At 36.7% G+C, this 12,608-nt stretch overlaps 1 protein-coding gene across 1 annotated transcript in view; it reads left to right on the forward strand.

The window, feature by feature from the left end:
• The window catches only part of GLS (glutaminase), a 72,839-nt gene extending 61,099 nt beyond the window's left edge, over positions 1 to 11,740 (forward strand). The window contains exons 15-18 of the mRNA XM_077154493.1: positions 6,465 to 6,526; positions 7,484 to 7,560; positions 7,644 to 7,707; positions 10,576 to 11,740. Of these exons, the coding sequence (XP_077010608.1) occupies positions 6,465 to 6,526; positions 7,484 to 7,560; positions 7,644 to 7,707; positions 10,576 to 10,732 (360 nt within the window). The 3' untranslated portion in view covers positions 10,733 to 11,740. The remainder of the gene's footprint in view (positions 1 to 6,464; positions 6,527 to 7,483; positions 7,561 to 7,643; positions 7,708 to 10,575) is intronic.
• The last annotated feature ends 868 nt before the right edge of the window (positions 11,741 to 12,608 follow it).

Below are 12,608 nucleotides of genomic sequence, written 5' to 3' on the forward strand. Positions count from 1 at the left end.
GTCTCAGGTTTTGTGTTAGGAAATCTCGGTGCACCAGATATGGGGTGGTGGTTGAGAGCACTGACCCTGGTGGCAGGCACATGGCAAGGTTCACTTTGCCACTTACATCCCAGCTTTTTTAGCTGACTCAAATTATTTAAATGCTCTGGCTTTCAGTGTCCACTCTTTTGAATAATAGTAGAGATAAAGCACTTAGTGTGGGGAAAGTAGGTGCTCAATAAATAATAGCTATTATTGCTGTAAATAATCATCCTAATTTTTGTCTTCATGGGTTGCCATATTTCTTTGATTTACTATGACTTCTTAGTTTAAAAATAAATTATTTCAGCTTAATTTACTCCATGGGAAGTTTTGAAAATTGTATGCTTAAGAGAGTTGCTTACTTAACCAGTCAAAAGGTGCCATTTTGAGGTTGCATTTTTTAGTGAATTTCTATAAAATAGAAGTTGTCAAGAGCAAACTTTACTGTTTGATTTGCTCCTCTCTATTAAAATTATCATCAGACCCTTCTGCGTTTGTATAAAAATTTGGAAATTTTGCTGTGAAATTTAGCTGTATTGCTATTAACATAGAGAATTTTCTCTAATCCTCTGATCGTATCAATTTGAATTACTTTTGTCTATATACGGTATACTAATAACTGAATAATTCCTTGGAAAGCTTAGGACTTGTGGCCTCATATTCATCTTAGCCTATAATCATAAAAGAATTACAATTTTGTTTTATACATCCATATGAATACTAAAGGAAAGAGGAAATATCTTTGATAATATATACATTGTACAGGTTTATTTTTCTACCTCTGTCAGTTGAGGCAAAATTACATTTGCTTGTGTCTTGAAATTTTTCTTTAGCTATACTCTCATAGGTTCATATTTTTTAACCTGACCTAAAAAAATATATTTATGAAAGAAGGCTGAATGCTTATTTTCATTTAAAGGCTATAAAAGACCAAGCTGGATCAAAGCTTTTAAAACAAAATTGGATCTGGAATGTTGATGGTTTATTTAACAGATGAAGAAAAGTATCCATTCCACAGAAACAGATACTGCCGTGAGCTGGAAACAGAAGACCAGTTTATGTAAAACTGGAGGTGGTAGAAACAGAAGGATGGTTTTTCACTTAGGTGCTTTTTTTCATGAAAGGCTTTCCCAAAAGGGCTGAATTTGTCTTTGTATGAAGACAGAAAAAAGATGAACAAGGGAAACCATAGTTTTGCAGCTGGAGATAGAGTTAGAAATTAAATTGTCAGAGCAAAGTAGAATTAAAGCCAATAAATCGATCAATCCATCCTCCCTAGCTCTCCCTCTCCTCTCCCTCCCTCATTCCTATCCCTTGCCTTCTCTCCCCCTTCTCCTTCCCCTTGCTTTAAATAGTGGGCAAAAGACCATTATGGACTAGAATTAAATTGTTTCATCCTTTAATATTCTTCTGTCCCTTGGATAACAGTCTGAACTCTATTAAGGACATACAGTTTGTGCTCTAGTTGGACAGGATTGGGAATCCAATACTGAATTCTATCCCAACTGCATCACTAATTAAAATGTTACATGGGGCAGACAACGGTGGCTCCATGGCAGAGTTCTCGCCAGCCATGCTAGAGACCCGGTTCGTTTCCTGGTGCCTGCCCGTGTTGAAAAACATAAAAATAAAAAAAGTTATGTGACCTTGAACCAAGGCAGTTACCTTAGTGGTAGTAATACATTTCATATATAGATATAAAATATGTATATAAACATATTTTCCTACCAGCCTATTAGGAATGTTTAAAAACAATTATAACTATTTAAAATGTTGAATTCTTCAGAATCAGCTCTTATGGAAATATGAAGTGATGAGATCATGTGATTCTAATATTTGCTACTCATTCATACATAATTATCAGGACATTTAGGTAGAATTAAAGAGGAGGCCACACAATCCAACTTTTAAACAGATATAAAAAGAATAGGAGAATGATAGGATTAGAATTTAGGAATTTTGTGCTTTAGACTTAGAAAATTGGCAGAACCTGCAACTGCTTCTACCTCTTTTGGGAAAAAAACACTAAAATTTGATAAACATGGAATCAACAGGGTTAAATGAGCTCATGTGAGCTATAATATTTTTGTCCTCCTGTTGTCATGACCTTGTACAAATAAAGATCAGGTTTTCTGGTTCTGTTAAGTTCTGCCAAAGAGATCTGATAAAAGGAAAATGTAGTAGTACTGGAAAATCTGCAATATGAAGAGAAAACTGTTAGCATTTAAATTATAAATTTTTAGTGACTATTTGTCCAAGTGGAATTTCTCCTTACTCTGGGAAGGTATAAACTAAACATCAGAGCCCTTAATTTATGTAGTCTGTTGTTACTGCTGTTTATGGTCTGTTTCTTTGTACTGAGGAATGATTCTTTTCAAGTGATTCATCAAAACACGTTCCATGCCTCTCGCAGCCAATGTTAGCTCATTATTTTCTGGACTTTGGGTTTCTTGTCAGGTATTTTTAAATTAACTCAAGTATCCATTGGGAATGAAGGGGATGAACTCTGATCAAGGGTTAATACGCCTACATACTTTGCAAGAATTGGCTTGGGGTTGGCATGAGTCATTTTATAGGGTGCCTCTCTCCTTCAGTTTGTTTGCTATAGTAGTCATTCCAGAGGATGTCAGTTTAGTTGGGAACATCTGTGGAACTCTCTTTGACCAAGAATTGAACTGTCTTTAATGAAATAACTTTATTTGTTGTCTTAAAACTGTTAAGCCAGTTTGATATTCTTTCCTTTGGAAATACTAAATAATTAGTGACTAACCTGATGGACACACATATGATGACATTTCTGTTCAAACTAGCTTGGTCTAAGGAATATAGTTCATATATACAGTCACTGAAACAGGTCAAGGATTTCTTGCTTAAAAGGACTAATAGAGTAAGAACTATGTGTGATTAACATTAATGGTATGTGCATTGTAATCCTGGATTTCCCTTAAGTCTGGAGAAGATAAGATACAAGTAAATAAATATACCATAGATCATGTGTGATAGTATCCTTAAGTGAGGCAAAGGTATCAAAGATTACTTCTGGTTTAAGAGATGGAATTAGAGTTGACAGAGGAGAGGGCAACAATAACATTTCAGTGAGAAGAGGGTGGAGACAAGACACGTTCAAGGAATTAATAGTATGAACGGGGGCTTAGTAGGAGCAGGAGGCACATTCAGGGTTGTGATGGCAGAAGAGGCATCTAATTGATGATCTCTTCCTTGGCACTATGTGGGCAACTGGCAGCAAGCTACATGGATGCTGTGATGGGATAACCTGGGGTAGAGTGGTAGTGAGAGAGAAAGAAGAGAACCAAGGAATATTCCTAGGGATTTGTGTGAATTAGAAAAAGCTTATTCCACTTCTGGGAGGAAGTAGATCCTCTCAGCACCTTTGTGGGAAGAAGACTCCCTTCCTCCCAGCAGTGCACCTGGATGCTAGGAAACCATCACTACTTGGTGAGAGGAACATGGCTCCTTCTACTGGGTTCGCCCTGTGGCCAGACGTCCTTGTGAAGGGCTCAACCTATACAATCAAACCTATAAAATCCAGTAGCCCTACATGACTCATTTTTTGGCCAGGGCACCTGGGTGGACATAGTGTCATCCCAAATCAGGGAGACTGGAGGAAGAAGCCCGGTGAGGTGGTGAAAAGTGAGTTTTCTTTTGAGCATGATAAGTCTAAGATGCCCATTAATCATCCTGGAGGCAGTGTCTAATAGGCCAGTGGATATGGATGTCAGGAGCGGGGCGGGGGGAGCGGTCAGGGCTGCAGAGAAGTTTGCAGTTTTTTGAGTCTGAAATGTTAGCTTGATAAATCAAGTGGAACTTATAGGCCTCGGGCCTGGGAACAAGAGTTTGATTAAAGATGTAGATTGGGAAGTCGTCCTGCCCAAAGGAATATATGAAGCCTTTGAGGAAAATTATGTTTAAAAACAAGAAGGATGAAGTGTTTTTTTAGAGTATTACTAAGCAGAGGAAATTGAGAAATGAATCTGCGAAGCCACACAAACAGAAGGAAAATCAGGGTAATACAGCATCATGGAGGCAAGGCAGGAAAGGGTGGTGAAGTGTTCAGAGAGATCAGAAAGAATCAGGGCTTAACAGGCTACTGAATGTAGGCTTTTGAAAGTACTGTTTAGAGGTAATGGTGAGTGGTAAGGTAATTTGCAGGGAATTAACTATAAAGTACTTTAAGAAAATATGAAGATTTTTCAACATGGGATGAAGTTGTTGTTTAAATATGAAGGAAGAAGTAAAGGAACTGAAAAGGAAAGTTGAAGATGCCAGAAACAAAGGGAGAATGTGAGGGAGGAGGTTAGAGGGTTTGGAGGATAAATGTTTGAGGGAAGTTTGTCACAGAAATAAAGGCTGATACTTTTTCCTGTGAGGCTTGATGAGAAGAATGAGAGAATAACTCTTACAATCAGGTATTCAGCATAAGAGTGTGGGGAGAGATGAGAACTTTTTTTTTTTTTTAAATCTTTGTGGTGAATTTGTGGGTTAAGGTCATCTGTCTGTTTTAAGGTTTCCATTTGCATTAATAACCACTGAAGAAAATGTAAAAAGGAACCAATAAGATTTTTTTTTAATTATCAAGCAGTAATGATGGGCCAGTTGGAAATACAGAGGATAATTTGAAATAGCCCATCAGTATGCTGCAGCTGCTGTGGCCCAGGAGCACAAAAGAATTGTGGATTCAGAACTGATCTGATTTAAAATGAAAGGAGTTACAGGTACCTGGAACAGTGGTTCATAACCAAGAAAAGTGCATATCAAAACACTATATATGTATTTGCCTCTTTTCCTTAAAATGTATTGAACTGAGGGATAGGGAGTAGAACTGCAAGTGGGAGGAAAATGTGTGTGTGTATAAACAAACACTTCGGGTGATTTTGTCAGTCTTCCCTTTAGCCCCACTGAGAAAACTGTTCTGGACAGTTAAGTTTAGCAGGGGGATAATGGAAAGAAAGCTGCTAATGTTCTGAAGGAATGAGAGAGTAAGGTGTTTTGAAGTGTGAACCTCAGGATGTTTAATAAATGTCACAGGTAATATCAACAATAAAAAAGTAGTAATATTTTGGGGATGTGCTCTGCTAATTTTACAGAGCCATTCATATTGCTCATGAATTCTCAAGACTTAGTATTTTAAGAACCATGGTTCAGCAATAGAATGCTCGCCTTCCAGGCAGGAGACCCAGGTTCAATTCCTGGACTATACACCCCAAAAAACAAACACAACAACAGCAAAAAACTTTTTAAAAAAAGGAAAAAGAAAAAAGAGCCTATCTGACCAGTGTATGCTTATTTTCATGAAGCATCTTGTGGACTAGTTTCTGCAGAACTCATTTTGAGAATGCTGAATTAGAGGAGTCAGCAATGGTTAGTTCCAATTAGATTTAAATGCTCATAGGTTGTAGGAAAGGGCAAGCTATAGGGGAAATGGGGGGTTTCCAGTTTAAGATCTTGAAAGCATAGCTCCAGGGCTGTGACTTTTTTGAACAGTTGGGTTACTTTCTAGCCTTCCAATAAAACTTGATTCTGTTTACCAACTTTGAGTCCAGTATTGGTTAGATCATCAATATGAAGTTTGCAATTTGGAATTGCAAAGTATGAAGCAAAAATGGGAATTATTTAGAAACTGATCAGTTGCTGAGTTTTCCATAAAGTATTAAAGTCTTTATGAAAGCAGATCAAACTCCACTGACCTTCATGATTACCTTTTCCTTAACTATAAGAACAGGAAAGTAGGTAACTGTCAAAAGTAGATATATTTTGACGTTTTGGAGTACTCAAGAGCAGTGACTTAATATTTGTGGAGTTTATCTACCTCCTTTTGAGCAGAGGTATTATCATAGGTGCTGAGAATGCCCCAATTTGTACAGCTTAGAGCACTGAACTCATGGCTGTCTTTGTAGCAAATTAAAGCCCTATTCTTAAGTCAAACATGATAATACTGAATGCTGTCTCTTAAGATTTCCAAAGAAGCCAGTGATGGGTGAGGATAGTGATTACTGTTAAGAACTAGACATTTATATAGTATGATTTAGTTTTTAGTGATGTGATGTGAGTAACTGAGCCTGCTCTCACTATTTAAAGATTCGAAGTGGGAAGGGTTCTAAACAATTTTAAATTCCCCCAACTATGTGAATTTCACAGGTTGCAAGTTTCCATTATTTTGTGCCAACTGATATCCTCATTCCATACCTTCCCTCATGTACTTACCTTCTTGTTGAATTTTCCCTCACAGTCCTTTGTTTAAAGAAGAAACATACTTTCACACGTGAATGCTTTTGTTTATAGAAGTATGCTTGTGGTATCTTTTAGTGTGTGACCCAGCTAGTGTTCAAAGCACGTGAAAGATCACTTACCAGTGTCAGATGTACATTATACATTCTATATATTTATTTTCTCCAGTGGATGCCTGAACTTTCTTTTCTTCACAGGTAAAGTCAGTGATAAACCTTTTGTTTGCTGCATATACTGGAGATGTGTCTGCACTCCGAAGGTATGTTAACAGAGTAGAATAGCATATGATTTACAGACATTTATTTAGTGTGCTTCTTGGAAAGTAGCCATTTTATGATTCTCTAAGGTCTCACATCCCTTTAATAAAATAACCCAAATAAAATTTTATATTAAATCCTCACTTCAGTCCCTCAGGCCTGTCTACTCTTATCCTTTTCTACCTCCTGTAAAGGCCCAGCCCTCTGTTTTCCCCAATGGTAACTATTCAAATAATCTGGCTAATTAGTACTACTGTTTTATTGGAATTAGAAAATGCCACCTCAATCCTCATCTACTCTCCACTCCCCATCTTTTTTTTTGGTGGTGAGTGGTGGGAAGAGGTGGCACAAAATAGGGGCATTTTATTCCCTGCAGATCTCCAGGTTTAGAAGGCCATATATACTATATACTTAACACAGATCTCTTATATGGAGTTGCAACCAATCTTTAAATTGGAAAAATGTCTATGCTTAATTTCCATCATTTAAAAGATGGCCTTAAAATCTGATTAGTACTTCTTGTAAACTGTAGACTATAAAATGTTAGTTTAAAAAAAGAGTTTTGGGCAGTGCAGTGGTGGCTCAGTGGCAGAATTTCTCGCCTGCCATACCAGAGACTTGGGTTTGATTCCCAGTACCTGCTCATACAAAAACAAAAGAGTTTTAGTGAAAGCATATAACTTTGGTATTAGTTTCTTGCCCTTCTGAGGCATAAAACCTTTGGTATAATTGTATCACTATTCTTGAGTTTTGCCCCTAAAAAGAAAAACAAAGGAAGAGATGATGTGGCATTTGTCCAAAATGCATGTGTACTGATTGAACAGTGTCTCCAGTTCTCATTAGTGAGGCTTGTGAAGGATAGCACCTGACAAGCCTTTAGATTGAAAGGATATAGTAAATGTTACAAGTGTGAAATTTATATATATATATAATGAATGGCTTTGCTTCCAAATTTTCAGATTTGCTTTGTCAGCCATGGACATGGAACAACGAGACTATGACTCAAGAACAGCACTCCATGTAGCTGCTGCAGAGGGTAATTTGTGAACCAGTTATCTATTTTTCTACACTTAATTTCTACTCCGTACTGAAATCTGTTCATTTTTGTTTTGAATATAGGTCATGTTGAAGTTGTTAAATTTTTGCTGGAAGCCTGCAAAGTAAATCCATTCCCCAAGGACAGGTAAGCACTCACATAGTCAGCTTCTAACATATAACTGGCAAGTCAGTACTTTTATTATACAGACTTATAATATTCAAATTATGGTATATTTAAATCCATTATGGATGTATTGGAGACACTCTTGAACTTGCTAAGGCAGCTTGTAAAGGTAACAAACAAAACTGTTCTGCTGGAGAGATTGTTGCCTAATAATTGTTTCTTATTTAGAATATTTCAGGTTAGCTTGACTATCAGTCATATAGTGTATGAAGGAAACAATGCTTTGTGTTTGGAAAGAGAAAATAGGAATTTTGTCCTCATGGAGATTTTTAACCACAAAAGGTAGATAAAAATATATAGAAGCAAACAAAAATCATATAAGAAAATTACTGTCACAGGACTCTAAACTGATTGTATTGAGTTTGTTAAAATTCCTGGATTTGGATAGAATCAGTCTTAGAAAGCATCATGGAAGTTCAATTTTAACCTATGCTTTGGAAGAGAGACCAGATTTGAAGGCAGAGAAGGAAGAAAAGATACCCTCTATATTGGGAGAAATCTGCTTGGCATACATTATGCTTCTGTGTTCTTCCTTGTACACACAGGAAGCTACTAGTCATCCTACAGTAAATGCTGTGTACTCAAAGGGGGTATAAAAATTCAGTTTACTCATATACATATATATTTAAGTTAACTCTGTAGTTATATACTCACACATTATATAACTGGAGTGGAACAGAGTGAGCAATGAGAAATAAAGGCTTAGAAGGATGGAAAAAAAAATACTTGATAGAGAAGCTGGATATATGTGCCTAGGAGTTGGGATTTGATATTTGAGAACTGGGAGCTGTATTAAGTTGATTACTGTCTAGCTGTTGTACTTTTCTGCTAACTAAAGCTTTCATTTTTTAACTTTAAATTAGAGGTTTGGGTTTTATAATTCAGCTTGCAAGAGATATAGAAAAGTTATGTCGTGGTCTGAAACGGTTAGCAATTTTCTAAGTGTTTTAACACTTTGGTTATTTAACTTTATTCCTATTTTTAAAAGCACTGTGAGGGAGGGCCATGGTGGCTCAGCAGGCAGAGTTCTTGCCTGCCGTGCTGCAGACCTGAGTTCAATTCCCGATGCCTGCCCATGCAAAGAAAAAAAGCACTGAGATTAAAATGATCTTTGTTGGTAGTATTCAAAAACTTCATGTTAGGGTGACAGTCCTTCCTTTTATCCCCAAATCTAATGCCCATTATCAGCTCTTTCTAGAGCAAGAAACTGAAAGAAGATCCCACCCCTGTGTTTATAAGCCCAGCTAAAACCACTATTTATTACATGTTTGAAATACTAATTGTGCTTTATTTCAGGGTTGAATTTTAAAAAAATTTTTTTTCTTTAAATTGGCTTCTAAAAATGTGGAAGTATAGGTACCTGTCTGATATGCCAAAATGAGCTAACTTGGTAACTGGGTATTCAACTATTCTAGATTGGAAGCTAGAAACCTAAGACAACTCTTTTCTCTATTTCATAGAACCAGTGTCACCTGAAATTACAAAACTGGCTTGAGAGGAATTAGTGTACTCTTTAAAGTTGATATTTTGCATTATTTCATGGAAGAAGGGTGGTAAAAAATGTAACTTGCAGTCAATATTCAGTTTTTCTAAAAGGAAATTTAAGGCAATAAGTACATGCTACAGAGCATGATTGAAAAGTCTGTCCCGTTTTCCTTCTCCACCCCCTCCAAGTTTAGGGCCACTGACTCTAATGGAGGCCTGTACAGAAGTGAAAAACAGCTTAGTTCAGCTGTGCGGAAACACCAACACTCATGTAAAGTGTTACTTACCTGATTTAAAAAATTAAGAACAGGCTACCAAACTTATTCAAAACTATTTTTAAAATAAAATTCTTCTAAAAGCCTTTCATTTCTATACTGTGACCCTATTAAGGGGGTAGCAAGTTAAAAACAGAGATGGAAAGTAATAGTGCTCAGAAAACCCAGAAGAAAGGTGATGAGAGGCCCATGAAAACATGGAGTAAGAGAGACTGGCAGCTATGGAGAAGTTAAATAACATAAAGAGAGAGTTTGTGGAGTATTAGGGAACTAATTACCATACCCTGCCCTTTATCTGGCTTGGGTTGTGAGTTTTATAAGGCTGTCTCCTCTGATTGGTGTCTTTCAGAGGCTATAATTAATTGATTAACCACGGTTAGCAACTCTACATTAATCTTCTTTATCCTTAAATCTTCAATATATCACTCTGAATAGCACAGCCTGAGAAGCCTACTATGGAAAGGGTAGTTATTCCTCTGGTTGTGTAATAGTCTGATTGAGATCCTGGCTTTCCAGTCCTTATCAGAAATGGTTAAAACATTTCCTCCAGTGCTGATCTTACTCCTCCAATGTATGGTTGAGCCCTAACGAGGTCATGGTTATTTCTAGATTTTTGAGACTTATTGTGATTTTGAAGTGACAACACAAATTTTCTGTCAAAGGCAAGGATGATAGATATTATATACCTGAATTTTCTTTGAACATTTAAAATCAGCCACTTTCAGCTCTTCATGAATTTAAAATTCAAGACTACTAAAGAAGTCATTATATCTGCCAACCCTTGAGCTTCCCTTAGAAATGCCCTCTCCATAAGTGCATTGCATTGTAAACAAGATCCTTTCATGGAGATACTTTTCTTTTCTTCCCCATATCCCAACTTCTCTGAAATCGTTTTTTGATTTCTAAATCCTTCTCTGTGTTTGTACTATTAATTTTTACTTGTGGTATTGCTAAAAGGAGTACAGTTTGAATGGTCATTTAATCTGCACTTCAAATCTAAGAATGCTGGATTATCATCTTTGTTGAGAAATTACCTAATGACCCAGACCCTGCTGTGCTACCTGTTCAGGTGGAATAACACTCCTATGGATGAAGCGCTGCACTTTGGACACCATGATGTATTCAAAATCCTCCAGGAATACCAAGTCCAGTACACACCTCAAGGAGATTCGGACAACGGAAAAGAAAACCAAACTGTCCATAAGAATCTTGATGGATTATTATAATTCTCTTAATCCCAATATTTAAATCACTTACCTATTTAATTGTGAAAAATGATTATGAAGAACATGTGTATTTCTGTCTGGTAGTGATGTATATTTTACAGCATTTGTCATTTCAGTGTTATTGGAGTTTTCTTCATTGTATGCACAGGACAAATTTGATCTCTTTGGAAACCAATAGAAATAAAACAATCTCCCTTCATAATGTGAGCAATATTTACCTCGTGGCATTGTATAATTTAATGTAAAAGAAACAGTTACCAATGCTAGCTTAACTGTGTGATCCTCGTGATTTATTTTTATGTGTTTTGTGAATTTTCAGTTGATGATGATGATCTGCTGACATGCACTGAAAATTAAGCACTGCTGTACAGTCTGTCCAAATGGATCAAGGCTGCCTTTAGAAGCAAATAGTGTGGTTTTCAAGACTTCAAATATAGAGTTAGTTTGAGTGTTTGAACAACTATATGCACTTAGATTCATGTGGTGAAAATGTCTCCCATCACTCTCACTTCATGATGTGACTCTTTCAAAGATTTTATTAGTTAACACTTGTTAGTGGAATAGACCAATTTGATTAGACTTTATCAGGGAATCTGTTTAAGATATGTTGGCGACCAAAACATGTGTGTGAATGTAGTTATAATACTTTTGACAAGTTTTCCTTTTTCTATACCCCTTAGCCCAGCATCTCTTCCCAGAACTTTATCTATTTGCCTCTGTCCTTGAGCTGGGAAAGTGGGTGCTGGCATACTATGCAGTTTTCATGTTTTCCATAATAAGTCAGAAAATGCCTCATATTTTTGGCATCAGAGCTATAACTATGCCATCTGTCTATAGAAGATGAACCAGAGACAAATTACTAGTCAAAATTCATCAGTCTAAAACATGAAGAGATGTACCAATATGGTTCTTTAAGAATATTTTTTCAGTTTCTAGAATGAGTTCAGAAATGTTCTAAACTATCAAAGTCATCTGATAGTGTGGTAACTGCTACAAATAACATTTGTTTTTAAAAGTCTGCATGAAGATATTTTTCTCTTTGGGGGACCAAGAGATCTCTCTAGTTTTCTTCCAGTTTTCTATTGTGTAATACTAGTGGGCTTCTATTGTTTAATAATAAGAAAAGGCCATTGAGACCCATCACTTCTTTATGTTGGGAGGTAACTCATGATTAAATGGGAAAGTAGGTTAAAGGGGCTGCAAAAATTAAAGAATAGACTATACCATAAATTGCGCATACACTTTATCTTGTCACATCTCAGACATAAAGGGGTATGTTAATGAAGACCTCTGATATTAAGCACACACACATACAACTGGACTTCTTTGAAGCCGTGTTTAGTGAAATGAGCAGAATCCTCAATTACATGAATGCTAGTGATTACCCCTTTAATATAGTCATTTTCTTCTCTTTTTTTCTATCAGTACACACTGCTGCTTCCAAGCTTTATCATACCTGATGGCACCCTATCCACTTCAGTCAGCTTCCAGGTGCTTTGATTTTTACTTCCAGTCTAAGTGACTTCACCCATTACCTCCCTACACAGCACATCCTTTCATGAACCATGGCCAGGATTCCTTACCTGTACTGCATCAGGCATGAAGCCCATTCCAGAGTGCTCGCTTTTGTGGGAAGGATGGTATGTAGGCAACCACCTGTGCTGCTGCTTTCTTGCTCCACAGATCTATCAAGCCATGTAGAGAGGTAGTACTTGCAAAATGCTGCATAGGAGGCATAAATCACCCCACCCCCCCAACACACACACACAATGACATGAGGTAGGCACTTTTAATTGAAATAACTTTGCTCAAATATCAGCTTGCTTTATGATAATAAAATGAAACACTAAAATGGTTCAATTGTATGGCTTGAACT

This window comes from Tamandua tetradactyla, chromosome 3 (assembly GCF_023851605.1).
Source record: "Tamandua tetradactyla isolate mTamTet1 chromosome 3, mTamTet1.pri, whole genome shotgun sequence".
NCBI lineage: Eukaryota > Metazoa > Chordata > Mammalia > Pilosa > Myrmecophagidae > Tamandua > Tamandua tetradactyla.